At 43.2% G+C, this 27,217-nt stretch overlaps 1 protein-coding gene across 7 annotated transcripts in view; it reads left to right on the top strand.

Moving 5' to 3' along the window:
* PLEKHA5 (pleckstrin homology domain containing A5) overlaps positions 1-23,216 on the top strand; it is a 242,630-nt gene extending 219,414 nt beyond the window's left edge. For 6 of the 7 annotated variants that reach the window (XM_054988048.1, XM_054988047.1, XM_054988045.1 and 3 more), the window contains 13 exons: positions 333-395; positions 2,087-2,167; positions 2,304-2,453; positions 4,392-4,493; positions 5,328-5,442; positions 5,655-5,698; positions 8,241-8,361; positions 12,725-12,840; positions 15,373-15,582; positions 17,348-17,491; positions 17,926-18,044; positions 19,843-19,988; positions 22,318-23,216. In XM_054988048.1, the coding sequence (XP_054844023.1) occupies positions 333-395; positions 2,087-2,167; positions 2,304-2,453; positions 4,392-4,493; positions 5,328-5,442; positions 5,655-5,698; positions 8,241-8,361; positions 12,725-12,840; positions 15,373-15,582; positions 17,348-17,491; positions 17,926-18,044; positions 19,843-19,988; positions 22,318-22,352 (1,446 nt within the window). In that variant the 3' untranslated portion in view covers positions 22,353-23,216. Of the gene's footprint in view, positions 1-332; positions 396-2,086; positions 2,168-2,303; positions 2,454-4,391; positions 4,494-5,327; positions 5,443-5,654; positions 5,699-7,218; positions 7,408-8,240; positions 8,362-12,724; positions 12,841-15,372; positions 15,583-17,347; positions 17,492-17,925; positions 18,045-19,842; positions 19,989-22,317 lie in introns of all 7 variants that reach the window. The other variant, XM_054988049.1, reaches the window with a different exon arrangement.
* Positions 23,217-27,217: the final 4,001 nt, after the last annotated feature.

Here is a 27,217-nt window from a genome sequence, read left to right as displayed (position 1 = left end):
TTGGACTGTTGTCAAAACTGAAGAATCCATTTAGAGGAATAATTTTCAGTATCTAAAATGGAAAGTAATTCTAGTCTCAGCTTTGGTTACATTTTAATAGCAAGGATACAGGCCGCCTCTGTACCTTTTCCCCCTTCTGACATCCGTATCTGGCATTCTGTTAGAAAGTAGGATTGACGTGGTACGTGCTGATTAAATGTGTGCAGGCCTATTATGTGCTTAACATTCAATTGGAAGTAATTTTTGCTTAATTAAATGTTAACTTTCGGATGAACAGTGTTGTGCGTAATGCCGCGGAAGTTGTTTGATAGTTGTGTTCTTCCTTATTATAGCTGTCACAAGATGAATGCCGGGGTACTCTGTACAAATACAGATCAGAAGAGCTGGATATTGATGTAAGTACTGTGAGCTTGGTGCATCTCAAATTGGTATGCTGGTGAGCTGCTCGTATTTCAGCTGGTATGTTTTACCCACGTAAAAACAGGACAATACCATCTGGATTTTAAGCTCTCTCTTTATGACTTTTTGAAACAGTTGAGAATGGTCTGTTTTGGAAAGGCCTCCACAATTGTACCTCAGTACCCTTAGACCTCTCCTACATGGCCAGAAAAATTAATGTCATCTTAAAAACTCGAAACACGAAGAAGAACTTTTTGGAACACAATTTTCATGTTTTGGGGGCCCAGTGAATAGTTTCAGAGTATCTAGTGCTGTATCTACTATCTAGTGCTGTATTTACTATCTAGTGTGCGGGCTGACCAGCAACCTTGCTTGGAAGCCAGCAGGAGTACCATATAAAAGCAAAATACTTGTTTTCTGGGTTTGGGAATTTGTTTTGTTTTAATTTTGTAGCCTATATACCAACAGCACACAAAATTAGTACTGTAGGAAGACTAGGATTACTGTAAGTAAATGCTTTTTCTGCGGTTTCTGATCTTATGCAGCATTATCTCCCCCCCATCCTCCAATATTCAGGTCATCCTGTCCCTTCAAGAATACTGTTGTATAATACAAAGAGAGTTATGATCCCAAAGGATACAGTCTGTACTTACGCAAAGCTTATGCTTATTTTATCATGCTTGTTATATTGCCCCCAGCAATGCATATGGCGACGCCTAGACTTATTGTTCTGGGAGACTTCAACATCCATGCTGAGTGTTCAAAGTCAGGCCCGGCTCAGGAATTTATAGCTTCCCTGGCAACCCTGGGCCTCTCGCAAATACTGTAACAATAAAAGAGAGTATCACGAAAAGCAGGAAACCAAAAAAAGAAAAAAATTCGTGAACCTTACTAACCACAATGACTCACACCAACAATAAAGCTATATTAATATCTCTATTTCATCAATATTTCTATAACCACAATTCTAGTTAACATTCACGTAATAACACACACAAAGGCACCACAGCCACTTCCTGAGTATACAATTCATTAATAAGAGGCTACAATTTAAAGTGCTACGTGCTCAACCCTGCTGTAAATACAGTTTTTATAATTACAATTAAAACGATATTATTAAAGTGCAAGGTGCAAGAGCAGCGAATGTTCATTCAAGCACAAGGTGCCTCATAGAAAGTCAGTCCTAAATAAGGGAAGAGCCGTTGGCAATTTTCAAGAAGGAGGCATCCAGTATAAACAAGCCATCAATTTTCAGGAAGGAGGCATCCAGTATAAACAAGCCATCAATTTTCAGGAAGGAGGCATCCAGTATAAACAAGCCATCGATGGATGGACCGGTTCCTAAGAAGCCGTTTCGATTCTTCTTCAAAGATGGCCAGAAGATATTGGAACATTGGAAATTCGGCCAGAACCATGGTCAGACCTTCGTCTGCTGAAGGCAAAACTGAATATAGCCCCAACACCCCTCAAAATGGGAGGTCCACTTAAAATGATTCACCCACAAAGGCTCATAGAGATGTTTCTGTCCCGCTCTGACTCTCACCCCGCTGAGTAGGCAATATAACGTTGCAGCCGTTATAATCTGCTGTTGGTATATATTTTACAGTCTCCCCAAATGTATTGCTGGCTGGCAGTAAGCAGGGATGCTCATGGCACTCAGCTGTCGCCCTCTTCTCTTCCATGCTAGGCGAAGCTCAGCCGATTATGCGAACAAGACAAAGTGGTGCAAGCCCTGGAAGAGAAGCTCCAGCAACTACACAAGGAAAAAGTAGGGCAATTATATTTATTACCCCCCAAATGGGATGTTATTTGGCACGCTCATTATCAGAACACTGATAAGTGAAGTAAAAAGAAAATCAGTCCAGTGAAGCAGAACATTAAAAATTATTCTTTTATTACCATAGTATACGCTTGAGCAAGCTTTGCTATCAGCCAGTCAAGAGATAGAAATGAATGCAGAAAATCCAGCCGCCATACAAAATGTCATCTTGCAGCGGGATGATTTACAGAATGGACTCCTTAGCACTTGTCGAGAAGTGTCTCGAGCAACTGCAGTAAGTAACATAATGTTTCTTTCTCTACTAAAACTCAGTGGCATGTGTGGTGGTGGTTCTTTGGGTAGCAGCCTTTTTTTCAGATTTCTTTCGACAGGTTTGTTCTCTGTTACAGCCAAGCAAACATTAACGTGTCTTGTGTTTTTTCATAATTGTGTTGTACCTAAAGGGAAAAGGAAGGTCTCTGTGGTGCAGTGGAATGATCGTGTCTTCATTTTTAAAATGTTTTTAAATAGTTAATGAGCTATAGAGATACCTCAAAAATATTATTTTAAAAATCTCTCTACTTTCAATCTAATGGACCTATATAGAAGCGGAGAGTAAACATCAATACTATTGTTTTTAAAATCTATCTACTTTAAATCTAATGGACGTATATAGAAGTGAACAGTAAACATTAAGGTGATAGTAACAAGAAAAAGTAACAAACATCTACATATGATTTCAAACAAATCCACCAGTGGAAAATAATAGACCACAGCAGCAGTGACACCCCAGTGGTGCCACCACAGAGAAGCCCCCATCCCATGTTTGTCACTGTTGCAATTCAGATGGTGGAGAAACATGAAATAGGCCTCTAGAAATGACCTGAAGATATGGGAAGACTCAGATGGGAATAGACAGTACTTAAGATACCCTGCAGTTTACCTTCTTAGGCTGAAAGTGACTGGGACCTCCTCATAGCTACCTAAGCATGAAAATCCAGCCCCAACTAAATCTTACTGTGTGTTTTTTTCTGGGCAGTTACTGACTAGTGTATAAAGCCCTTAGCATTTCTGCTTCACTATAGACTCTGCCTTTGTCAATGATATGCTGTTCCCTGCCTTGACATGCCATCACTTCACTGTTGTAGGATGTCTCAGTTTAGGACGCTAGGATGTAGCCGCTTGGCAGGGCTTTTTTTCTGGGAAAAGAGGCAGTGGAACTCAGTGGGTTGCCCTTGGAGAAAATGGTCACATGGCTGGTGGCCCCGCCCCCTGATCTCCAGACAGAGGGGAGTTTAGATTGACCTCTGTCTGGAGATCAGGGGGCGGGGCCACCAGCCATGTGACCATTTTCAAGAGGTTCCGGAACTCCGTTCCACCGCGTTCCAGCTGAAAAAAAGCCCTGCCGCTTGGAACTCTTTAACATTTCAGGAGTTGCTGAGGCGGGACACCATTATGTTGCATGGGTATACAAATGGAGGTAGTGTTGTTTATACATGGGTGCTTGCTTGTTCTCTTCCATTCACAAAGGCATAGCAAATAGGTGCAATGTTACATCCAGGCTCACGTGCTGCCTTCACTGTTTTTCTCCTCCTTTACATATACAGTATAGCCGTAAGTCTCATGACAAATATGTCCAATAACGAGAGTAACAACCACAGTAAGGAGGCCTGAACCAAGGGATTTGGACTGTGTGGGGAACTCAGGGGACAAATTGAAGCTGTATGGGGGGCCAGAACCGACAAAAAAGGCCCATAATGCAGAGTTACACCCTTGCAAGTCCATTGCAGTCAACAGGCTTAGAAAAATGTAACTCTTTAGGATTGCGCTGCTCATCTGCTAGTGTTTAGTTTGGGGCGTTTCAGATTAACTGGTGATATATGTCCTTCTGCTCCACTATGTGACTTTTTAAGACACCACAAAATTTCTGGTGAAGAAGCTTGCATGCACTTCGTGACACTTCGTACTGAACTGAGAATTGTGTACATGACATGATTGGGCCCGGAATTCCTTTAATCCTGCAGTTTAAGGGGACGCCATTTGCATATCAAAACAAATGGTGGTTGCTTCTAAACCAGACAGTCTTAAGTCTCCCAGGAGGGGAAAAGGGGGGAGCGCCTGGGCCCATGGAACTCCTGGCTCACATCAGTCAGCTTTTATTGTTCCCAGGGCATGATCGCTTGTTCATAACCTGTACACCAAAACTGACACACATTTCTGTTTTTATATCCAGGAGCTGGAGAGAGCTTGGCGAGAGTATGACAAATTAGAGTATGATGTAACAGTCACAAAGAACCACATGCAGGAGCAACTGGAGCGGCTGGGGGAAGTTCAGGTGCGACCAGAACCACCGCTTAACGTGACATCATCAACATGTGCCAGATTCAGTAGTGAAATGAGCCCAGGCCTATTGGGATGCACCTTATAGAGGTGATCTGAAAAGACGGATTCCCTTGCTTGAAACAGTGTAAAGCAGATAGCGGTATCTGCTGTTGAACTCGCTAGAATGATTAGTGGACCATATCAGGCTCTGAGCCCAGTATTAATGAGTCTGGAGGAGACCTCATTTTCCAAGTGTGATGTCGTCACCTGACGCACATCAGCTACACCACTCTCCCCTTAAGAATAACCTACACTTCAGACGTTCGGGGAGCAAATGCTCATAGACATCTCTAGTGCATCCATTCAGAAACTCTTGGAAGCCCATCCTTTTCGTTCTTGTCTTCCTGCTATATGGACAACATCTGCAAAGCCTAATATCAGAAGAAAGGAGCTTTTAGGGAAAGCATCACCGAAACGTAATATACAAGCGTGTTTAATTTTAATGAGCTCGGTTTTGCCTTAATGGCCATTTGAAAACTCCCCTGTGCTTGAATCTTTGAAGCAGAAGTAAGAAGCCTGTGGCCTGGTTCGTTGTGTAACCTTTGCTCTCCACGTGCCACCTTGCACCTCCCCCAAACAGATCTCAGAGCAGGTCAAGGGTTCAGGCAGCCTGCATAGGCAGTGGCAGCGCCAGGTTGACCCACGGCTTGGCCTGCAGGCAGCTTTTTAAAAATCCAGTCAAGTGTCAGTGGGACCAGAACAGAAAACCGTTCTTGACAATGAATCCTTTTATCCTCGGATATGTTCTCAGACAAACCGTCTCCATTCTAACATTTCTCTCTGCTAGACTGAGTCAGCCGGCATACAGCGTGCTCAGATTCAGAAGGAGCTCTGGCGGATTCAGGACGTCATGGAAGGTTTGAGTAAACATAAGCAACAGAGAAACAGCACCACAGAGGCAGGTAAACCAGCATGCTCACCCCTTCGAAGCTGCAAAAAACAACCCCAAACTTGTCCAAGGAATAAAATGCTCTCACTTAGCTGAGAACAGTTAGGTTTCTCAGCGACCAAAAAGGAAATATGTGGGCTGTTTATTCAGTACAGAGGTACACTTCAATACTAGTGTGCTTTAATTTTTGACTCATTTTATAATGTTTTTGTCTGTTTTAAATAGGTATCGTTGCATCAAAGGCTTTTTCATCTAAGTATAAAAATGAGGTATGATTTTAGGTTTTTGGGTTTTTTTTAACTTGCTTAGCCTGAATCCTTTTTGAACTTTTAAAAGTTGTGGCTTCTGTTCAGTTTTCAAGAAAAGGTTCTCCAGATATATGTTTTGAATCTTGAAATCACGAGCTGCTGTGGTGTCGTGGTTAGTGTGTTGGCCTAGGATCTGAAAGACCCAGGTTCAAATCCTCACTGCCATGGAAGCCTGCTGGGTGGCCTTGGTCCTGTCGCACACATTCACCCTATCCTACCTTACAGGGTTGCTGTGAAGATAAAATGAGGGAGGGGGAGAATGTTGTAAGTCACTCCAGTGGGGAGAAAAATGGGATATAAATGAAGCGAATGTCCCTTGCAGAGTTAATTCTGAAGCTCTGGCAGTTCTACGTGTTCTGTGATTTCTTTGTGCCCAGGCTATTTTTTAAAGACTTTGAGTCTTTCCCACAGCGGGCACGCATTACATAGCCAAAAATGCTTCTTTATATGTACATATGCATCTGATTCTGTAAAGGTTGAGCGACCACAACTGCAACATGCCATCATTAGGAACTGAGGGAGTTCAGCACCTCTGAGCCTGTGATCCTCTCAATGTAGTAGTTTTAAAGGGACACTGTCAGCTTCGTTTTGGGGGCAATAAGTAAGGGAACTTTATAAAAGTCCAATTTTTACGAAAGCTCTTAAAGGTTGGGCAAATAGATTGGGTTGGATCCCACCTAGATTGCTGTGGCTGCCAGGTGATTTTCACCGATTTCTCCCTCTTGTGGCAATCCAAAATACCCCCTGCAGTGCTGCACCTGAGGAATGGGACCACAAGAATTGCGGGGGGATCTGAGGTTTCCTGTGGGGCAGGTTGGCAAAAATTTCCTCCCCTATACCACAGGAAATCTTGATGGGATCCAAGCTTGTGGCAGTTATGAAACTGATAATAACAACCGTGTGCTTATATATTACTCTTCTGGACAGATTAGTGCCCATTCAGAGCAGTGAACATAGTCAGTGTTATTTTGATCTCCACAATACAGCTGAGGAGCTGGGGCTGAGAGGAGGGGCTTGCCCACGGCCACCTGCTGAGCTCATGGCAGTAGTGGAACCAGCAGAGTGCTGATTCACATCCCAACCACTTAACCACTACGCTACAGCATGAGCAGCCCCCCATGCATCGACACCTGAGATGCAAAAAAAGCAGCAAATGTTACCCTGGAGGAGAACTGTTTTACAAAAAGCTGGCGTTGTGATAAGTGAGGTTTGTCTGTTTGTTTAGAATTGTGGAGGCAGCTGATGTATTTTAAGTATGTTTTTTTAAGGGGGAAGTCTTCCAAATGGTGTTTGGCGGGGGCGGGGCGGGATAAATGTTAAGCCTTTTAATGTAGAAGAGATTTTCAGTCTGCTCCTTTCCGTGGAGCAGTATCCCGTTAATATCCACACTGTGAAGTTTTGGGGGGAAGGGGGAAAAAAGTTATTAACTTTTTGTAACGGATAAACGCATCTAAATAAGGCGACTGTTCTGCAATCTTTAGGAAGAGGAAGTAGTCCCACCTCGTCCTCCACTCCCTCGGTCCTATGACTTTGCAGACCATCCTCCTATAATCCCCCCTCTGCCCAGTGATAGCAGCTCCTTGCTCTGTTATAGCAGGGGCCCAGTACATCTACCTGAAGAGAGGAAGATTCATCAAGTTCAAGGATACCAAAGAAACGGAGCCCACTGTGTAAGTGGCTGTCCCTGCCACAGAGTCGATCGAACGTTCCCCCTCGCTCCTCCCATTGCCTCACCTCACCGTTGCCATTTTATTTTGACATCCGGCAGTTTTTATGTTGTGGCGGTCCTTGTTTTTAGACTAATTCGTGTCATTCCAGCCGTGGCTTATTTTTAGCATTTGCTGCTTTTGTGTTTTCATCCGTGTTCTGTAAACGTGGACATACCCAAAGGCTCGGGCCGTTCACATTTTGTGTGGCAATCAAACTGTATCACAGAAATCTCAGTAACTTCAGGCTCTTTCCAAACCAGCCTCTATTGTATTTGTATGTTTCAAAAAGCATATGCGAAGTAATTTTTAAAAATTATTTTTATCAATGGTGCTTACAATGCACATCGTCCTGACCTGGATAGCCCAGGCAAACCCAGTCTCATCAGATCTCAAAAGCTAAGCAGGGTCGGCCTTTCTTAGTACTTGGATGGGAGACCACCAATGAAGACCAGGGTTGCAGGGGCAGGCAATGGCAAACCACCTCTATTAGTCTCTTGCCATGAAAACCACACCAGGGGTCGCCATAAATCAGCTATGACTTGACAGCACTCTCCACTACCAGTGCACGTGATCCTCTGAAAGAACCTTGGCTCGAAAAAAAAACCCCATGTAGAAATGAAATCCACATAAAATGTAAGCAGTCCGTCAAGTTGTCCTGAGTCTTTAAGTAGGTGGGTGGTTTGAGAATATAGTAGACTTTTGTCATTTGCCATGGGCAGCCATTTTGGTGTTGGATTCTGACACATCCAATGAGTAGTTTTTTAAAGTTTTTGTTTACTGGTCTTGACTTCCAGGGTCCAGATTACAGACTTTATAAAAGTGAGCCTGAGCTAACAACCGTGGCTGAAGTTGATGAATCCAACGGGGAGGAAAAAGCAGAGCCAGTTTCCGAGTCAGAAACTTCTGCAACAAAAGGTTACTAAAAAGTCAATTTGCCACAAAAGTTGTTGTTGTTGTTGTTGTTGTTGTTGAACTTTCCCAATGGGCAATGCAATATTATGTAACTACACTAAAGTAACCACGCAATATATGATAGTACGATTTATTCAGCTTAACAGCCCATAGGCCATACACTGTCACAAAGTTTAAGAATGAATATATGATAGTTTTGCAGATAGCGTAGTGGGTATTTTTATCACAAATGAAACAGCACAGTAAAATTAAGTTTAATTATGTGACTGTAGAAGGCTACCAGACACAGCCCAGGGGGTAAAAATCAAAGATGATGCTGAGAATCAACCCTGAAATGCATATTGACACTGTGTCTAATCACTTATCTCATGTTTTGTGCATTTGTTCACTTTCTGTCTTTGCCCTTGAAAGATGACTGAATCGCCATTTACCCAACTCAGTGAATTATTTTGCTGGAATATATTTGATGGCAGAACCATAGAATTTTTAGACTCTCATGAGACCGGAAGACAATGTATCTCTACACAATTAATAGTTTTAATTCTTGCATTGCCTTTTGTCATTTGGAGAATGTTCTTGACCTTGGAGTTATTAGCCATACATATCTTAACCCATCTTTGCTGAACTCTATTTTTTGTTGCTTCCTCTTCCTTCCTTCCTTCCTTCCTTCCTTTCCCCCCTTGTGACTGGTGGGTAGTAAGCCTGCAGGTAACCGCCTAGTTTAATATCTCTGCTGTATCATCTCCATAAATAAAATTTTATAGATAGTGAATCCCTTTTAAAAGAAAGTGTTAATTGGTTATAGTAGTTCTTTGTCACAGATAATCAGATTTACCTTTTAGTGAGGGAGATTGAACAAGAAACTTAATTCTGAATAGCAGGATTTGAGTCCAGTGGCAAGATTTTTGGAGTGTAAACTTTCAAGAGTCAGAGCTGCCTTCTTCAGGCACAAGTAGGAATGGAGATCCCTGAGCCTACAACCTTCTTCAGACCAGCGCAGCTACCCACCTAAACTTAATTCTGAATATAATCTTAGTAATCCAGTGAAGAAACGTGGGATAAGCATTATTTTAAGGACTCACAGCATGAGCCGGAAGTTAGCAGCTCACTAATCAATATCGCTAAAAGCCAACCGAGACTTCTCTCCAACTCTTTGTGGCTGAAACTGGAGATAAAAGGTTTTTTTAAAAAAATAAAAATGGAGTGCCTATGCAAAGTGGCAGGGAGGAACTTTCCTTCTGCTGTTGGATACAGGCTGAGAGGAAAAGGCAAAAAGCAAGAGCGCAACAAAGCGAGACCTGACCTGGGCAGGGTTTAATTCTCAAGGTTTAGAGAAGCGCCTTTGACCTTTTCGGCCAAGTAGGAGTTTGAACCTGGGCCTCGCTCCTCCTGACAGCCCTCTAGCCATCGTCTCGCTTCATGTGCACTCTCAGTCACATCTTAACGGAAACTTCCTTAGTTTGTTAAACCTGTGGAAATAGAAGTGTGCTGAGACACTCGAAACAACCACTGGCTTTGCTCTGTATGGCGAGCTGTTTGTGTGAATTCTATGGGGGTTTTGTGTTTCTCTTTTTAAAGGTTTGCAATGGCGGGGCGGGGGGGCTGACCTGGATAGCTCAGGTACTCTCTATCTCGTCAGACATCAGAAGCTATGCAGGGTCTGCCTTGGTTAATAGTTGGATGAGAGACCTTCAGGATTGCAGAGGCAGGCAACGACAACCACCTCTGATATTCCCTTACCATGAAAACACCACCAGGGGTCACCGAGCCAGATGTGACTTGACAGCACTCTCCACCACCAATTCAGAGCCAGTTTGGAGTAATGGTTAAGAGTGGCAGGATTCTAATCGGGCAAACCAGATTTGATTCCCCACTCCTTTGCTTGAAGCCAGCTAGGTGGCCTTGGGTCAGTCACAGCTTCTTGGAGCTCGCTCAGCCACACCTACCTCTCAGGGATAATAACATACTTTGTAAACCGCTCTGAGTAGGTATTAAGCTGTCCTATAAATCTGAGTGTTAAGCTGTCCTATAAATCAAATGTTGTTGTTATTGTTGTTAATGGCATGGGGAAAGTTGCCAGAGCCTAAACAGCTTGCCACATGGCATTTGGGTGTATGTATGTGTGTCAAGCCACTAAGTCCAGTTATGTATGTATCCGGTGTTTACTGTTTCATTTAAAATTAGCAAAGCTCTTCTTGCTAGAGACAAGAGCAAGAGTTCAGTAGCACTTCTCCTGGTGTGCCTGAACTTTCCGGCCGGAGGGCCAGGGAAGAAACCATGGCAGTGCCTGAAGCAGGGGCGGGCATGCCTTGCCTAGGTGCAGCAGGCTCAGTTCTTCCCGCTGCTTGCACGATGCCACTTCTCCATGTGCCGCTTGGCCTTCACTTTGCTGTGCCGGTTGGTCAGCCCACACACGCCCTGAAGAGGGTGCCCCTGCCTGGTAACGGGCAGGATGGCTGCTTGCAAGCAGCATGGAGGGCACTTTAAAGTTTAAACCCCTGCCATTGCTCCAGCTGACTGGCAGGCTCTACCAGTAAGTTGGAGCAAGGGTGCAAACATTAAAGCACCTCCTGTGCCTCTTGCAAGTGGTGTGGAGGGAACTTTAAAGTTTAACCCACCCGCCATTGTCCTAGCTGACTGGCAGAGCTGTAGCAAGGGCGCAAACTTTAAAGCACTCCCCATGCCGCTTGCAAGCGACAGGGGGCACTTTAAAGTTTAACACACACACACACACACCGTTGCTCCAGCTGACCAGCGGAGCCCGCTAGTCAGCTGGGGTAAGGGCACGGAGTTTAAACGTGCCCGAAGCTTTCCGAAGCAACCCAAATCACTTCAGGAAGCTTTGATTCAGGATTCCCGAATCGGGCCTGCAGTGACCTGTTAATGTGTTGTTTTTTAAAAAAAAAAAATACTGTTGTTAATTTTCATCTGTTATGTTGGTAGAAAGGCAGGGTAAAGACAACACAAAAACAGATGGGATTGTTTTTGTAACCCTTATGGGCCAATGGCTTGGAGGGGCTGCCCATTCTCTGCTATGGGCACCTCCAACCAAGGGGTGGCCCTCAGCCCCTGCAAGGTAGGCAGGGCCTGCTGCTGGAGGCAGGTGGCCCAAGCTGTGTGCGGGGCAGGAATGGGATGGAGGTGCCCTACCCAGGCCGGTGCCCCATGGGGAGGGGAAAGAGGTGTTTGGCCAAGTGGCAACAGGGCCAGGAGGCATTTTACTAGGGCCATTTTTTTCTTCTCAGTCTGCCTCTGCATGGCCTTCTCTTGCTTCCCAGAAGGCAAGTTTCAATATCACTACAAGTCCACACAGTACTCTGTGTGTGTGTGTGTGTGTGTGTTGCAAGGATTCTACAAGATAAATTTCAGCATGGATTAATACTGTGGGAGGAGGCTTTGGGGGTTATAGGAAAAAATCAATCTCCTTTGTGCAAGAACTCAACTAAAACAGATGCTTAGTATTGCCTTTCCCATTAGTCTCCAGGGCCTAGTCTGTGCATGTTGTTTGCATAAGTGGAATGAATTAGCTAGAGAGTACAGTCCTTCCATCCATACCATTCCAGAGGTCCAGGCTCCAGTGCATGAGTTTTTTGTCAGTGTAAATGGTTTACCAGACTTTTCTTCCTGCACATTTGCAAGCTGTGACGCTTAAATGAGAGATTCCATCACTGTGTTGCAGTGGCCAGTGGAATCAATTCAGTTTCTAAGCCAACTTAATAGCACTTACATTAGGAGAAATTACTTGACAACACAAGTTGTTCAGCAGTAGAATGAGTGCCTTTGGAAACTGCAGAATACATTTCTGTAGAGGCTCTTAAGTATTTATCATATTTGCATACATTATTTTAGGAATATTTTTGGGATACTTGACTTGTAGAAATTGCTAAGGTGGTACAGTGAGAGATTTACTTGTATAACCTAGGTTTTTCATTCAGTTTAAAGATTTGGAAAATATGAAAAGGGGAACAGTTACCACTTACAAACACTTCTCATATGTAAAATGGGGTGATAAAAAGAGAAAAACGAGAAGCTGTCATTGACCAAGGCAATTTAGCATCATGGATCCCCAAGGAGAAGCACTCGGCAGTAGAGAACCATCCATTCAAAGTCATTGCTTGTTGGTCAGCTGTAGATTTTAGCTGCAGCTACTTTAATAGATGTATTTTATGCCCCTTGTTTTGACTGAGTATTCTCAATAAGTGCTAAAGTCCGATAACTGCGAGATGAACATTTCTTTATATTGTCGAAGGCCGGAAAATCTACAACAACTCTACAACACATCTACAACAACTAAACATTTATTTCATGTTAACTACATGTAGCGTTTTGCATGCGGAGTGCTTAATACTGTTGCATTGTTTTGTAGGCTCACATTTTCCTATTGGAATTGTGCCTCCCAGAACAAAGTCTCCAACTCCAGAATCGTCAACCATAGCCTCTTATGTGACTCTAAGGAAAACTAAGAAGATAGACGTAAGAACAGTATGTAAAGCTAATAAATTTAATTTCCTCCCTCTCTCTAGTGCTGCATTCCATCTCAGTGAATGAGAACCTAGATCCTCCACTTTGCCATTTTCTGAGACGTATTATGGGAATTCCAAAATGTATAGCTGGGATAGCCTTAAGATTAGAATTGGGCCAGGGCTCTATTGAAGCCAAAACATGGTTGCATGCATTTAAACATAGGCTAAAAGTCCTTTTTTCCACTAAGAAGGAAGGTCTAAATTAAGACCAATTTACTCTTGCTGGATGCAAGAAATAGACAAGAAACTATCTAGTCTCAGTCTACCAAGGGATGATATAATGAGACTTGGGAAAAGCGAATCTTTACTAATGATCAAGAAACACATAAAAGATATAGATTACTCTAGCTCAGTTATATACGTTCGGATAGTATGCTCCACCAGGTTCCTTGGCATTCTTCCACTTTCAGCCATCCCAGCCTAGACTAAACACCTAACTGTACCTCATTACTGTAGAGCATTTATGCTTGCATGCCTGAATGCTGCTCCCTCCACAGTCCTATATGGGAGATACCGTAATTTACCTTAGATAGACTCTGCCAATACGTTTTGTAAAAGGATAACTTTTTATCCCATATGATATTGAATGCCCCCATTATAAATTTTATCATGAATTATGGATTTCCCCTATTTTAAGTAAATTATCTTCCACTGTATCAAAAGATAATATAGTCCCCCATCTGTTGGTGGATAGAGACCTAAGGACTACGTTGGCTGTGGCCAAGTATCTCTCCACCATATTTTCCTTAAAGAAATAAAAGACTCCTTATGTGCTGCTCAAGATCATTGGATCAAAGGAGCTTGAAAGAAAATTAAGTGTGATATGCCAAAACAGGAACATACTAGTACAGCGATGGCAAACCTATGGCACGCGTGACACAGCTGGCACGCAGAGCCCTCTCTGTGGGCACGCGAGCCAAGTCACCGATCACTAGGTCCAGGGCTCATTTGGAGGGGGAACATCTGGAACGGTGTTCCAGTAGCTCTGAGCAGAGATCACATGGGTTTTGGCCCTGCCCACGTGATTTCTTTTCCTCAAGGCTGCCTCCCTGCTGCCTGTCTCTTTAGCAGCAGGAAGTGGAGGCAGCAGGCTGCTGGTGTAAAGAAGGTCAAACTGCTTTGATTTAACTTGCTTTACTTTCAGTCGTGGCTCTTGAGTGAGAGAGAGGGGGGGTGCTTGCAAACTGCTTTGATTTAACTTGCTTTACTTTCATTCATGGCTCTTGAGTGAGAGAGAGAGAGAGAGAGTGCTTGCAAGCAGGGCTGCTGGTGTAAAGAAGGGCAAACTGCTTTGATTTAACTTGCTTTACTTTCATTCGTGGCTCTTGAGTGAGAGAGAGAGAGAGAGAGTGCTTGCAAGCAGGGCTGCTGGTGTAAAGAAGGGCAAACTGCTTTGATTTAACTTGCTTTACTTTCATTCGTGGCTCTTGAGTGAGAGAGAGAGAGAGAGAGAGAGAGAGAGAGAGAGATGTTAATTAGTTGGGACTACTGTATGAGTTGTTTTTTCTTAACTAAAACCTCAGTATTCAGGTTTAATTGCAATGCTGGCACTTTGAAATAAATAGTTGGTTTTGTGTTGCAGTTTGAGTACTTGGGCTCAAAAAGGTTCACCATCACTGTACTAGTAGAAGCCACCATTGTCCAAAGCAGTGTAAAAGCATTATGCCCAGCATTTCCTTGGCATAACGTACATAAAAATGTGCAGTAATCCCTACCCTAAGATCCTCAACCTGCATCAGCTCTTATGGCTTTTTTGTTAATTCCATGTTCCATGTTAATTCCATGTTAATTCCACAGAATAAGACAAGTTTTGAGATGGCAAACAGATAGTCTGTTCTCTTTGGAAGAAGTTTTGTGCTCTTCTCCACCCCTTTTTGCAGCTCTCTAAAGGCATTTCAGCCACCATGAGTAGAACTGCACTGGTACAATATTACAATCATAGATGACATTTATTCATTTCATTGCTTTGTTTTTATTGCATAAGTCTTTTGTTTCCTTTTTATGAGCCGCCCCAAATTCTTTTTGGTAAAAGTGTGAAATATAAATTAGTTAAATTTGGTAACAGTTTTCATTCTGAGATGACAGTCTGATAGTGCACGGGACAGAACCCGCTTTCCTCCACCACATCCCTGCAGTCCATTCAGAGCCTTGTGGGGTGTGAGCGAGTTCAACATTGCTACGGGGGTGAAGTTCTAGTTCTTCCCGTCTGGCAGCCCGTGTTTTTTCAACATACGTAGCAGTTTCTGTGGGATGACTCACAGCACGATACGTTACACAGAAGGAAATCTTTGAGGCTAACTTTGCAGCCTCCTGACCTGTCTACGCAATCTGCATTCTGCTTAGCCCATTAATTCCAGTAGCATAAAATGCCCAGGTATTTGGAGCAACAGAAGGCACACTACGAGCAGAGGTGCTGCCTGTAAACAGTGGGCTTTTTTCAGGGTGGGGTCTGGGAGTGCTTTTTTAACAATGCATTTTCTTTGCTTTCAAGGAAAGGCCGAGAAGCGCAGTGGAGCAGTTGTGCCTAGCAGAAAGTGTTCGCCCTCGAATGACCGTGGAGGAGCAGATGGAAAGAATAAAGAGACACCAGCAGGCCTGTCTGAGGGAGAAGAAGAAAGGGCTGAATATTCTCGGGCTCTCAGATCTGTCCCCTTCACAAAGCCCTTCCCTCGTTAGAGAGAGTCCCTTAAAAATGTCTCAGGTTTGCCACCAGCTCCATTACTGTCAGTAGCACATTCGTAGGCAAAAACTGAGTCAGATTGGAGTTAAGGTTGAGCAGTATTTCTGTGCTGCGCTTTCCAGGGTGTGTGCATGCAGAACAAATGTGTGCGCGTTCAGAACTGTTGGTGGAGGGAATTGAACGGGGGTGTCCAGTGGGGTTGCTAGAAAAGAAGGCTTTTTCCCCACAAGCAGACAGAAGCGTCTAATGGGAGTGGAAGAGTAGCTTTCAAGCCAGCCTCCTCCCTTCTGGATTGCTGCTGGTAGCGCTCTCCTTCCTGTGGCAGTGAGGAAAATAATGGCCTGGAACTGAACCAGGAAGTTTAATACTGTTGGCTGAGTGCCTGTGCAGCAGTCAGGACACAGAAATGATCAAGAGTAACAAAAGCTTTATTAATAAACCTGAGAAACTGTATAGGAAAGAAGAATATTCTATTATGTTAATTAACTGAGTTTTTATGATATTTTATGAATTTTATGGAGTATTTATTGTTGTTATTGCGTTTTAAATTATGTAATCTGCCCTGAGCCTGCTTGCGGGGAGGGCGGAATAGAAATCCAAAGAAAGAAAGAAAAATCTAGCTGCCTCGCTATTAGAGAGAATTCTAGAGAGTTCTGAGAAGGAGGAGATTGCCCTAAGAGTAGCATTCTGCAGACAGACAAGGAGAAAAACCCTTATGAGAAAGAGAGCATTCCCCCTAAAGTCCTCTCTAAGTAGAGCTCACTACCTGGACAGGACATTCTTCCCTTCTTCTTTGTACACAAGATATTGCTATGCTCCAACAAATACAAACCTGTTTGTACTGACAGACAAACTCATTAACCCGAGTGGACAAGTGTTGGAGACAGTGGACTCCCAATATGCTTTGAGCAGTCCTCCTGCTCACCAGTTTTTTTCTCCCCACCCCCTAAGAGTACCTCAGTCATTCCTGATATTGACATCTAAGGAATTTGTAATGTTTCCTGAAATGTTCCTTTAATGGTGTCCAGCAAAGGTAGATGGTGTGCAACTCTCCTGAGAACTGGCGAGAGTCCCATTTTTCTGCAGCACAGAAAACAAACAGGACATGCACATTCCCATGCGTTTTCACTCCCGTTGTGTATGTGTGTTTTCTGTTTGTATAAGTGAAATTATTTTGAATGGTTGGTCTATGTGAGTATATTAACCTATTTTCAAACAGTAAAAAAAAAGTAGAGGTGTGCAAGCACCCTATGCAAGCACCGAGTCATTACTGACCCATGGGGGGACGTCGCATCACGACATTTTCTTGGCAGACTTTTATGGGGTGGTTTGCTGTTAATAGTATCTGCCTTTATATTGTTGTTGTTAACATTTGTATGCTGCTGTTCTACCCAAATAGGGTACCCCAAGGCAGCAGACGTTTAAAAAAATTAAAATAATTTAAATTTAAAACATTTAAAATATTAAAAATAATTCAGTAAAAACACAAACAACAGAAAGGACAAGGCGGAGGGTCAATAGCAGTTAATGAGGGTATGACTGACGACGGCAGTAAAGGGGGACAGATTAATCTCCCAGGCAAGGGAGTTCCAAAGTTTTAGCACCCTTTCTCGGGGTGCCCCCTGTCTAGCCCCAGATGGTGGGGACACCGGAGGCAGGGCCTCCAAAGGTTAAGAGAGCAGCTGGGTCGGTTTATAGGGGAGAAGGCGATCCTTATGGTCGGTCTGCTTTATAATGGTGCAGCCAGTTCCCTCCGTGTTCACGTTATGTCACACCTGTTCTGCAGAACCAAAGGAAGGATGACTTCTTGAGTATAACCAAGGAAATAGAGTACGCCATTAAAGCGAACGACTTGGGCCAAAGCCATCAAAATTGCATGGACACGCCATGGCTGAAAGATGAGGATCGTGATGCCGGTTTTGCTGCACAGGTGCTGCTTTCCCCTTTTTATGGGCTGGGAATCAGATCATGTAGAACAGCAACAGGAAGAGATCTGAGCATTGGATCCTATGACTCTGTCCCACTAACAGCGCTTTTGGAAGAGCCTCTTTGAGTCGCTGGAAGAGTCCGCCATTAGTGGAGTGGAGTTGTAGGATTCAGCCCCAGAATTGCACTATGCTGATTCTGGAGTTCTTCTGTGTGATTTTGGAAATCTTTTTGCAATCCTTTTGCTAAACAGGAACTTTCTTTCTAAAAAGTGAGCTTTTCAAGATTATGAATATAGGTTTGTACTTACTGCTTGGGCTAAGCGAATTGCATTTTCCTAAATGGTGTTTGCTCAAGTAACTGGTGTCTGTGAAATCACAATGATAGAAAAATGCCCTGGATGTTAAAGTGTTTATACTTTTTTTCATCCTCTCCCAGTTACCAAAAAGTGATAGTCTACTATCATCGGATGGGTCTGTTGCTTCAAAGGAGGACAGTCCCAACGAGGCTGCAGAAGAACCAAAAGAACTAAAAGAGAGACAAGATTATGAAACCAGGTAAAGGAAAACTAACCTCTTCTTAACAGCAGACCTTTCAGATTTTGGAAATCCGAAATGGTTTCCACATCTGTGAATACAGAGAACAGTATCTCCTGCATTCTTATTTACTGCCCCCCTTCTCAGGTTCAAAATCCACATACATTAATCTAATCCCTGAGGAAACCGTAGAAACAAACAATTTACAGCTACAACTTTTGTAGCCACTTACAGCTCGTGGATTGGGGGACAATAAACAATAAAATTTCTGTTGCAGAACAGAAATCAGTATTCTTAATTCCTTAAAAATATAGTCCTTGTATGAGAAGTCCTGTGTGTTACCAGTTTCCTGCTGAAGGGGACAAAAGCTGAAACCAACCCAGTACTCTTTAATGGATTAAGTGTGTGCCCGTGGTGGCAGTCAGGATGGTTTGCCTTGTAGCTGTCACTTGGCATTTCTCAGTGGATAGAATGCATGCTTAATGTCCATTTGGAATGCATCAGTAAACTTCATTGGCACAAGTTCAGCTTTTAAACATATTTGAGACTTTTTTTTTTGTTTCATCTGTGTGATGTCTGTTCTGTCTATATTTGCTTTTCCTTAAAATATGTTTTTCCAAAGCTTGTCCTGTTGTTTGGATAGAAGTTAATTGGCTTTAGTATGTTTATATACCGAGATTATGTTAAAGGGAAAGGATTAAGCTTTATTTGTGTGCATTATTAGATTAACCTTCAATGTGTATTCAGTATTCTTCTGTTTATGGGGGTTGCTTTAATTTTACTGAGAGCTTGTTATAATCCAAACCATTTCCCCAATATATTAAAATCATAACCAAAATTGTGAAGTTTCTTTTTAAGAAAAAGCAATATAAATAATGGAGCTGTCAAGACCATTCTGCCACCGATATATAAAAACCAGCCCTGACCTGGATAGCCCAGGCAAGCCTGATCCTCTCAGACCTCAGAAGCTAAGCAGGGTCACCCTTGGTTAGTGATTGGATGGGAGACCTCCAACGGAGACCAGGGTTGCAGAGGCAGGCAAAGGCCAAACCAACTCTGTTAGTCTATTGCCCTGAAAACCCCACTAGGGGTCACCATAAGTCAGCTATGACTCGAGGGCAGAATTGCATTTTCATATAAAAATCAAGCTTGGGATGAAAGAACTTCAAGCCCAACATACTTTTCCGTGGGCCTGCATGTGTTTATTCCCTTGTGGTTATAGCCCCGGTACTATAGTGAATGCAGCTCTAGGCAAACTCCAGCCTTCCAAAGCTGGAGTGGGGATGAGGAGATCAGGGGCTGAGAGAGGAAAAGGAGGCCTGGAAGGCTCTGTTGCCTGTGCAGCCCTCTGGAGTCTAACCCAGTTCCTCACCTTTGCAGAAGCAGGTACATCTGCCTGCAGTGCAGAAGCTCCAGCAAGGAACAGCTCTCAAAATTAATTAATCGTCTACCTCTCCCTACCGATGGGAAGCACAAACATGTGTGGCACATGCAGAACAGAAAGAATAATTTACCCTCCAACTCACTTTAAGCACTCTATTCTGCTTCAGTTGGAGTCGAGCTAGGTAAAAATGAAAAAGACTCTCTTGTCTCGTGCGGTTTATTTTTAAAATAAAATTGGTAATGTAGAAAGCAGTAACTGATTTTATTTTCTCCCCCAAAAGCTTAGATTTCAAGATATTTTTTTACATGATCTCATCATCCTTTACGTCTCAATTAGCATTTTTTGTGTTAGACTTTTATTAAAGTAGTATCCTGTACCAGTTAACCTAATTAGAAGTTAAAGGAAACTCTAAACGTAGCTCTCTTCTCTCCCCAGCCCAGAGAACGAGGCCCCCGTTACAAACCACAAACCCGAAAGCAGCGCAGAAGAGAGTGAAGAAGCCGGCCTTCAAGAGCAGGAAGATGTCATTCCTTCCTTCGAGATGCCGGCACAGACTTCGAGAGGAAACGCTGCAGCAGCAGGTTTGCATTAATACACACAGGTTGTCAAACACAGGCGTGCATTGCAACGAATAAAACTTCTAATGCTAATTTAAAACATTACGTTTTAAAAGAAACTGGTAGAAACTTAAGGTCCTTTCCCGAGGTTTCTGGTCCAGGGCAGTGACGCTCATCCACTTTCCCAGCACTGAATGAGAAGCATTGGCTAAGGCCAAATAATGAGACTTAATTAAATGGCTGCCATGATAGATTCTCAGAGATCAAAAATACCAGTTCAGATTCGGACCAGATGAGTATTCAAATACCATCGGGGTAGGGTGTCACTTAGAGGAATCTTTACCCAAATTCTTCCTGAACTCCAAGAATTCATTTCTTTTCCTTTATTAGGAATTTGGAGCCTCTTTCAAATGAATGTCATTTGAAGAGGAGGGTCAGGAAGGGAGGTTCTAGAAAATTTCAGAATTTCACTCTGTACATGCTCAGAGGCAGGCATCGTCTTCCCAAATCTTCCTACTTTCCTGCTAGAGCACCGCTTTGGGTTGTGTAACATTAAAAAAACCCTGCAATGGTTGAAGTTACAAATCAGTGCAGTAGAAGTGTAACAGAAGACTACGCAGCAATGAAGGACAGATTTGTTGCTTGAAAGAGAAGAAGAGAATAAGAAGAATTAACAACTATATTTTAAAAAGTGAATTTTGGAAAACAGCAACACCAGTGTCACCAATTGCTAGTCATCTGTCCTCTCTGTTGATATTCAGGAAAAGTCATGTGCCTGACCTAGGATTCTGCTCTCCCCTTCCGTGCCGGGATAAGTATGTCCAAGCCTTCCAGCATCCTGCCTCTTTGGGGCAGTGTTGAGATGTAACCGGCCCAATCCATCACACTCCGACACTGATGAAGTCTTTTGTAACGTTAAATGGAGTGTAGAGAGAGAGCTTTGTTTTAGAAGTTTCTGGATTTAAAATGAACTAATTTTGAACTCAAATGTGAAACAATGGTTAAATATTCGTGATGGCCGACTCAAGATCTTATGGCCTCCGTGGGTCTCACTCAGGTTGTGATGGGCCCAGTGGATGAAAAAGGACGCACCCCGGACATGTGTTTTTGCAGTGAGCCTTTGAGGAGAATTCTGAGTTGGGGATGTTAGAGGTACCGTTTGTACCATTATCTGACCACCACCTCTGCAAGGCACAGGTGGAGGTGAATATGGTACCAGTCCTTTGCAAGGTTTGGGGTGGGGGGGAGAAGAGATAATTTAAACAGAGAGATTTATGTCTCCTACTGGAATCCAGCATGCTGTAGAGAATTTTAAGCTCCCAGATGACAGCTCTGTCAAGGCCACAGTGGGAGAGTGGAGCTCGAAGGTCCTGGAAGTAATTGACAGGCTTCGTTCCCGTTATCCAGGAAGTAATGGGTTTCAGACATTTCCAGTAACAGGGAGGTCACTTGCATACACACCTGTGTGTAAACAGCACCCTCACTTGTTGTCAGTTGTGGACAGGCCAGGTTGAGGCCAGCATGCTCATGCCCGTTCCACCTCTACACCTGTGGATTCAGCATGCGTACCAGGTCGTGTGCACAGGGCATATATTTTAATGTGGAACAGACACGTACGCTGGCCACAGGAGGTTGAAGGCACGTCACGTGGGAGGACCTTTTGGCTTTGCTGTAGTGATTTTCTTCCTCCTAGGAAAGATTTTACAATGATCGGGCTCCACTTTAAATAGCTTGAAGTTTGGACTTAAATCTCGAATCCTCATTTGCATCTTTTCTTTCCGTTTTACTTTGAAATAAGATTAGGTTGCCTCTTGCCATGGACTCTTTTTTTCATAAGTCATTCTGGAAAGTCCCTCCTTTCCCCCATTCCTTAGAAGCCCCATGCTTAGTATTTCCCTCCAAAAGGTCCCAGCTTATGAGAAGGTTCATGTTCTTCTCCGTATCAGCAGGGCTTTTTTTCAGCGGGAACACGGTGGAATGGAGTTCCGGCACCTCTTGAAAATGGTCACATGGCCAGTGGCCCCGCCCCTTGGTCTCCAGACAGAGCGGAGTTGAGATTGCCCTCCAGCGGCGCAGAGGGCAATCTAAAGTCCCCTCTGTCTGGAGATCAGGGGGCAGGGCCACCGGTCATGTGACCATTTTCGCCAAGGGCGATTTAAACTTTAAAAAACTCCCCCCTTGTTTCAGCTGACCCAAAGTGATGTCATTGTGCGGTCCTGAGTTCCACCACTGAGTTCCACCACCTCTTTTCCCAGAAAAAAAGCCCTGCATATCAGGTTATAGAGTTCTCTTTGAACCACCTGTTTGGGAGAAACTGAAACCTCCATTTCTGTTTGTTTGTTTCCCCCCCCAGCTCTCCCAGCCTCTGCTGAAACGATTCACGGCTGACGTACCAATGGAACTGTCGAAATAAGAGATGTTGTACAGTCAATTTTTATGAAATCTATGAAATTCATAGTTATGATGCTTTTGGCCACAGAGCATCGTTTTATCACTTCATGGAAAATGTTTATTCCAAGAGAGCTTTAAATACCCCCAACGGTACCTTCAACAGTTTGGAGATTGTTCTTTTGATGCCAGCCTGCTGCTGCTATGATTTCCATCCAGGTAATTCTGGGTTCTTTTTAACATGCAGCCTCCAATCAGAACTTTTGCTGGTGGGCTCCCAGTCCAAGGGTTTTTTTTAAAAAAAATTAGGAATTCAATTATGTTGGAATTCTTGCTTCCTTTTTAGCCTTGTTTATTGATTACTTTTACAGATCACCACTTAAACCTCATTTTAAGATATTAAAAAACGGACCATGTATTGTTTTCACCTTTTTTGATTTGTAAATGTTTTATGCTCTATTTAAAAACGTGCCATTTTTATTATTGCCGGGTTAAAAGGTGTGCCCCACTTCTGCTCTGTAATTATTTCTCGGTCAAGTTGCAATGTCAGTTCCTGCCATACTGTTCTGAATCTAGACATGAATGTTAGTGTTTACTTTTTTCTTTCTCAAAAGAAAAGAATGAAGGGTAGGGATTTCGAGGTACTGGGCTCTTCCTCTGTTGGAATAGGGTGTGTACAGCAATAAGCAAGTATTCAGTCCCCCAGTTAGTTTGTGTACAAATGTAATTATGTTCATTGTGTATATATTATACAATGAGCACAACCGATGTAAGTATAAAGGACACTTAACTACTGTTCAAATGCAAAATGTTCATATCTCATTTCTTTTATATCATGTTATAAATAAATGTGGATGTTCTTAATCAATTGCACGGATGTTGCTTTCTGCCAGCCAAGGAAATCCTTGGTGGCTTCAGTCTTTTTGCAGAGTGTGACTGCAAAAGTTCAGATGAGGACACAGCACAAAAGACAGAGGGAGTGTGAGAACAGGGTCGGGGGACTATTTTTACTTTGGAGGCAGGCAGGGTAAAAGCATCAGTCTTAATCACAAGGCATTTTCCAGTGGCCTGGTTTTGATGTGCAGGAGCAGCCTTTGTGAGAAAGTTGGCACTCTCTGCCCCAAGATGGTGGGTGATTCTTGACTAGCTCATAGAACCACTGTGGCCTGTATCCAGCCATCTGTGCACAGAATGCCTAAGCTCCCCGTGTTCTTCTCTGCTCCTGCAGCCCCTTCTGACTCACGGCAAGATCATTTGTGGGATTCTGGGACCTGTGTGGAGGAACGATTGCAAGGGCCAGGGAGGTGGATTGGGGGCTATTTCATAGAATCATAGAATCATAGAGTTGGAAGGGGCCATACAGACCATCTAGTCCAACCCCCTGCCCAGTGCAGGATCAGCCTAAAGCATCTCTGAAATGTATTCATCCAGCCTCTTCTTGAATGTATCCAAACCCTCGCTTGCGCACTGTTCCAAACTCTCGCTTGCGCACTGTTCCTTCAAGTGTGTCCTGTTGACCTCAAGAATGATCTTTTGGGGTGTCTAAAGGAGCTGCAGAAATGTTGGGACTCTTGTGTACCTTCCCTGTGTGGATGTTTGGATACATTTTCAAGGTAATGTTTTCTCAGATCAACACATTCAGATTTTGTTCTCATACGGATCAGCAGTTCTTTGCGTCTACTTGGAATCGCTTCCTGTGCAACAGTTAAGCATTTGTGGATTTAGTTGACCTTTCATGTGTTTTCTGAATTCTTTTTGCCCAATCAGGTCGTCCAAACCATTGTAAATGCTGGGCATTTTCCTCCTCTATGAAAACATGTATGGGAATGTTTGCCAATTTATGTCTGAGTTGTTGGGTTTAATTTGCCAAATTTGTTACTTTGGCAAGGAAAGTCTTATACAAAGGCAGCCTTCATGGAGGAGTTACAGCTTCCAAAGTTAAGGGTCCCTGGACAACACAACAATTGTCAGATTGTGAAATGAGATGGATTCAGTGTTCCAGATTCTGCAAGAGGAAATCAAGAAGGAGATCCAGGTTTTGGGGTCAGATGCATAAAAAGTTTGTCTGGATTCCAGGGAACAAGAACTGCAATCACTAGAGTGGAAAGGGGAGGAAGTGGCCGTCAGTCCCTTACCACCCTTTCTTTGATTAGATACCCGGTAGGTGGCTAGATACAAGATGCCTAATGTGTTAATGGCCAAGCAGTCCATTTCCTTAGTTTGTTTGCTAGGCTGATTTTTGGCATCACCTGAATCCTTGGTTCAAGCTCCTGGATGTTGGAACAGCCCAAGCTTCAGAAGAGAGAGGCCAGGTAAATTCAATAGCATGGCCATAGAGTGTAACTAACTAGGGCCTTTTGGAGGTCCACTGACTCTCGGGGGAGCTTTAACCTTTTTCACCTTAGATTTTACAATTGTGTTTTGGAGAAGAGAAGGCTCTGCCTTGGAGGCTATGTAGTTTTAAATATCTGTGTTAAAATCCTAATCTGAGCAAATGCCAAAAGTGTATTGGAAGTAAGCAATATTTCACTCTGCTAATCCGCGTTTCAATTCACTCCATCCTGTTTTGGCCTCTGACTTTAAAAATAAACCATTGTATGACAGGGGTAGTGCTGGGAAAAAAAAGTCATGTCTGCCCGTGAAGATGTGCCTGCAAACAAAATGGGAGGAGAAGGGGGTTGTCTTTTGCCAGACTCCTTTGGAGCAAGCCACACTGTCAGCTGGTGGCTGTGCAGGTCAGGAAGGTGATGATGGGCAATAAGCCGCGCCTTTTGCTTTTCCCCACGCTGGGGATCCTAGCGCTGCCGCCAGTGTCTTGGTCGCTTGGGCAGAAATCCAGCCTTGAAAACTGCAGCATGTCAGCACACACGCCAGGAGCTGCCTGCCCCGTTCTGTCGCTTGCAAATACAATTCTGTACCAGATTAATCCATCTGATGAAATGAAACTACCTTGAAACGAGCCGAAAACCAGATCCTTGCTTTCATCCTTTGAATTAGCCTTTTTTCCCCAACAGAGTCTTCCAATGCAGTACATATAAAAAGTCTACTACATTGCTGTTGTGTGTCTTAATACTCGGAGCATAATCAAGCCCAAATTAAGTGATTTAGGTCCCATTTATTCCATGCAGAAAATTTTAGGATAAACTCTCGTTGTGAAATGAATTGGGGCTTAATGACTCGATCATATTGCCCCCAGAGCCAATCTTTCTTGTTGTTCTAAATACTCAAAAAGGGATAATTTATAAACTCGAGGGATGGTAGTAATCTAACCAGAATCCTCATACTAAAGGCCTGCTGTAATGAAACAAACAATAGTTCGACACGAATACTATGCAACACTTCTGGGGGGCCAGGGGGGGGGATTGAAGGGCCTTTACTGACCTCAAAAATGGTAACACTAACCAATGAAATAGATCAATATCATGCCCAAACTGCAGATGGGTGCTGAGAGGAGAGGGCCTGGTGGCCTACCCCAGGCAAACTACTGAAACCAAGGCACAGAACAGAAGAGGCGAGTAGGAAACTTTGGCGTTTTAGCAAATTCACTCTTGCCAGCTTTCCAAATAGAAGTCATATCGGTGAATTATCGCTTAATAGAAGACATAATGCTAACATCCACAACTAAATAACAGCAGTTTATTCAAGAATTCTAGGAACAATTGATTCCAGCCAACAAACTAAAAAAAAAAAAAGATTGAGGCTTTGCTGTCGTTTATTTAAAAGGATGCTGCTTTGGGTTTAGCGTGGTTTGTGACCTGAAAATACCTTAGTTCCATTTTGTATTATTATTATTATTATTTAAAGTCCCATATGTCTCTCTGTTCCTGAAACCATTCGGAGTTGTAATGTGGAGGGCAGGGGGTGGCTTCCTGCTTCATTATAAAAGCTGTTTTCTCCTGCCTTGTCAAAATGCATCTCCATTGTGTATCCTCTCCTACATTCACTTCTGATTCAAGATTGTGCTTTGAACTTGAATCTTAAAAGCACCAGACTTGTGAAAGTTGTCCGTCTGTGAATAGCGAATGTAGGTTGTCTTACAGTATCTGATTGACTGCTTTATTGGTTTTTGTCGCAACGCACAAGGAGGGGGAGGGATATCCTCTTCTAAATGAGTGACCCTTTGGGATAGTGGGACACATGCTTTACAGATGTTCATGCTCTTCAGAATCAATTACATCTCCTTCCATCTGGAGCTATTGTTCCAAGGAGGCTGCTGAACGTGTTCTTTTCATATCCCTGACGCAAGCAAGACCCTTTTAAAAAGTGTCTCAAATTCCTTATGTACATTGGTTCAGTTCCACAGTGTTGCTTAGAGGAAACACAAAATAGCATTGTGCTTTTTTTCCTAATTAAAAACAGTAAGTTACTATTGAGTTTCTCTAACCTGTGGTTGGAAACTGTACAGAGAAAGGTAACCAAAGCGATCAAGAGGTTGAAGTGCTTTCCTTGAGGATTTTTATTTTAGAAAAAAAGACTGTGGATGCATGGTAGAAGTGAATAAAGTAATTCAAGTGATAGAGAAAGTGGATAGAGATTTTTTCCCTGGTCAGCACTAGAAATTAGTGTCACCCAGTGAAATGGATTGGCAGTAGATTGAGCACAAATGCATAATTTAAAGAATTTTCTGCTACAAGATATGGGAATGGCTACTTGTTTAGCTTGAAGAGGCTTAGATGAGTTCATGGGGGAAAGGGACTATCAGCAATTATTACAACTCCTGAATGGAGCCTTCAGCTTCAGTGTGAGCACAGATGTCAAAGGATATGTTCAGGATGTATCCTTCATACTCTACTTATGCACGTAACATTGGTATGGCAATCCAGTGTATACCCATATATGTCTCTTGGAAAAGCCCCTCATGGGTT

This window comes from Eublepharis macularius, chromosome 9 (assembly GCF_028583425.1).
Source record: "Eublepharis macularius isolate TG4126 chromosome 9, MPM_Emac_v1.0, whole genome shotgun sequence".
Classification (NCBI taxonomy): Eukaryota; Metazoa; Chordata; class Lepidosauria; order Squamata; family Eublepharidae; genus Eublepharis; species Eublepharis macularius.
This window is presented reverse-complemented; position numbering and strand designations above follow the sequence as displayed.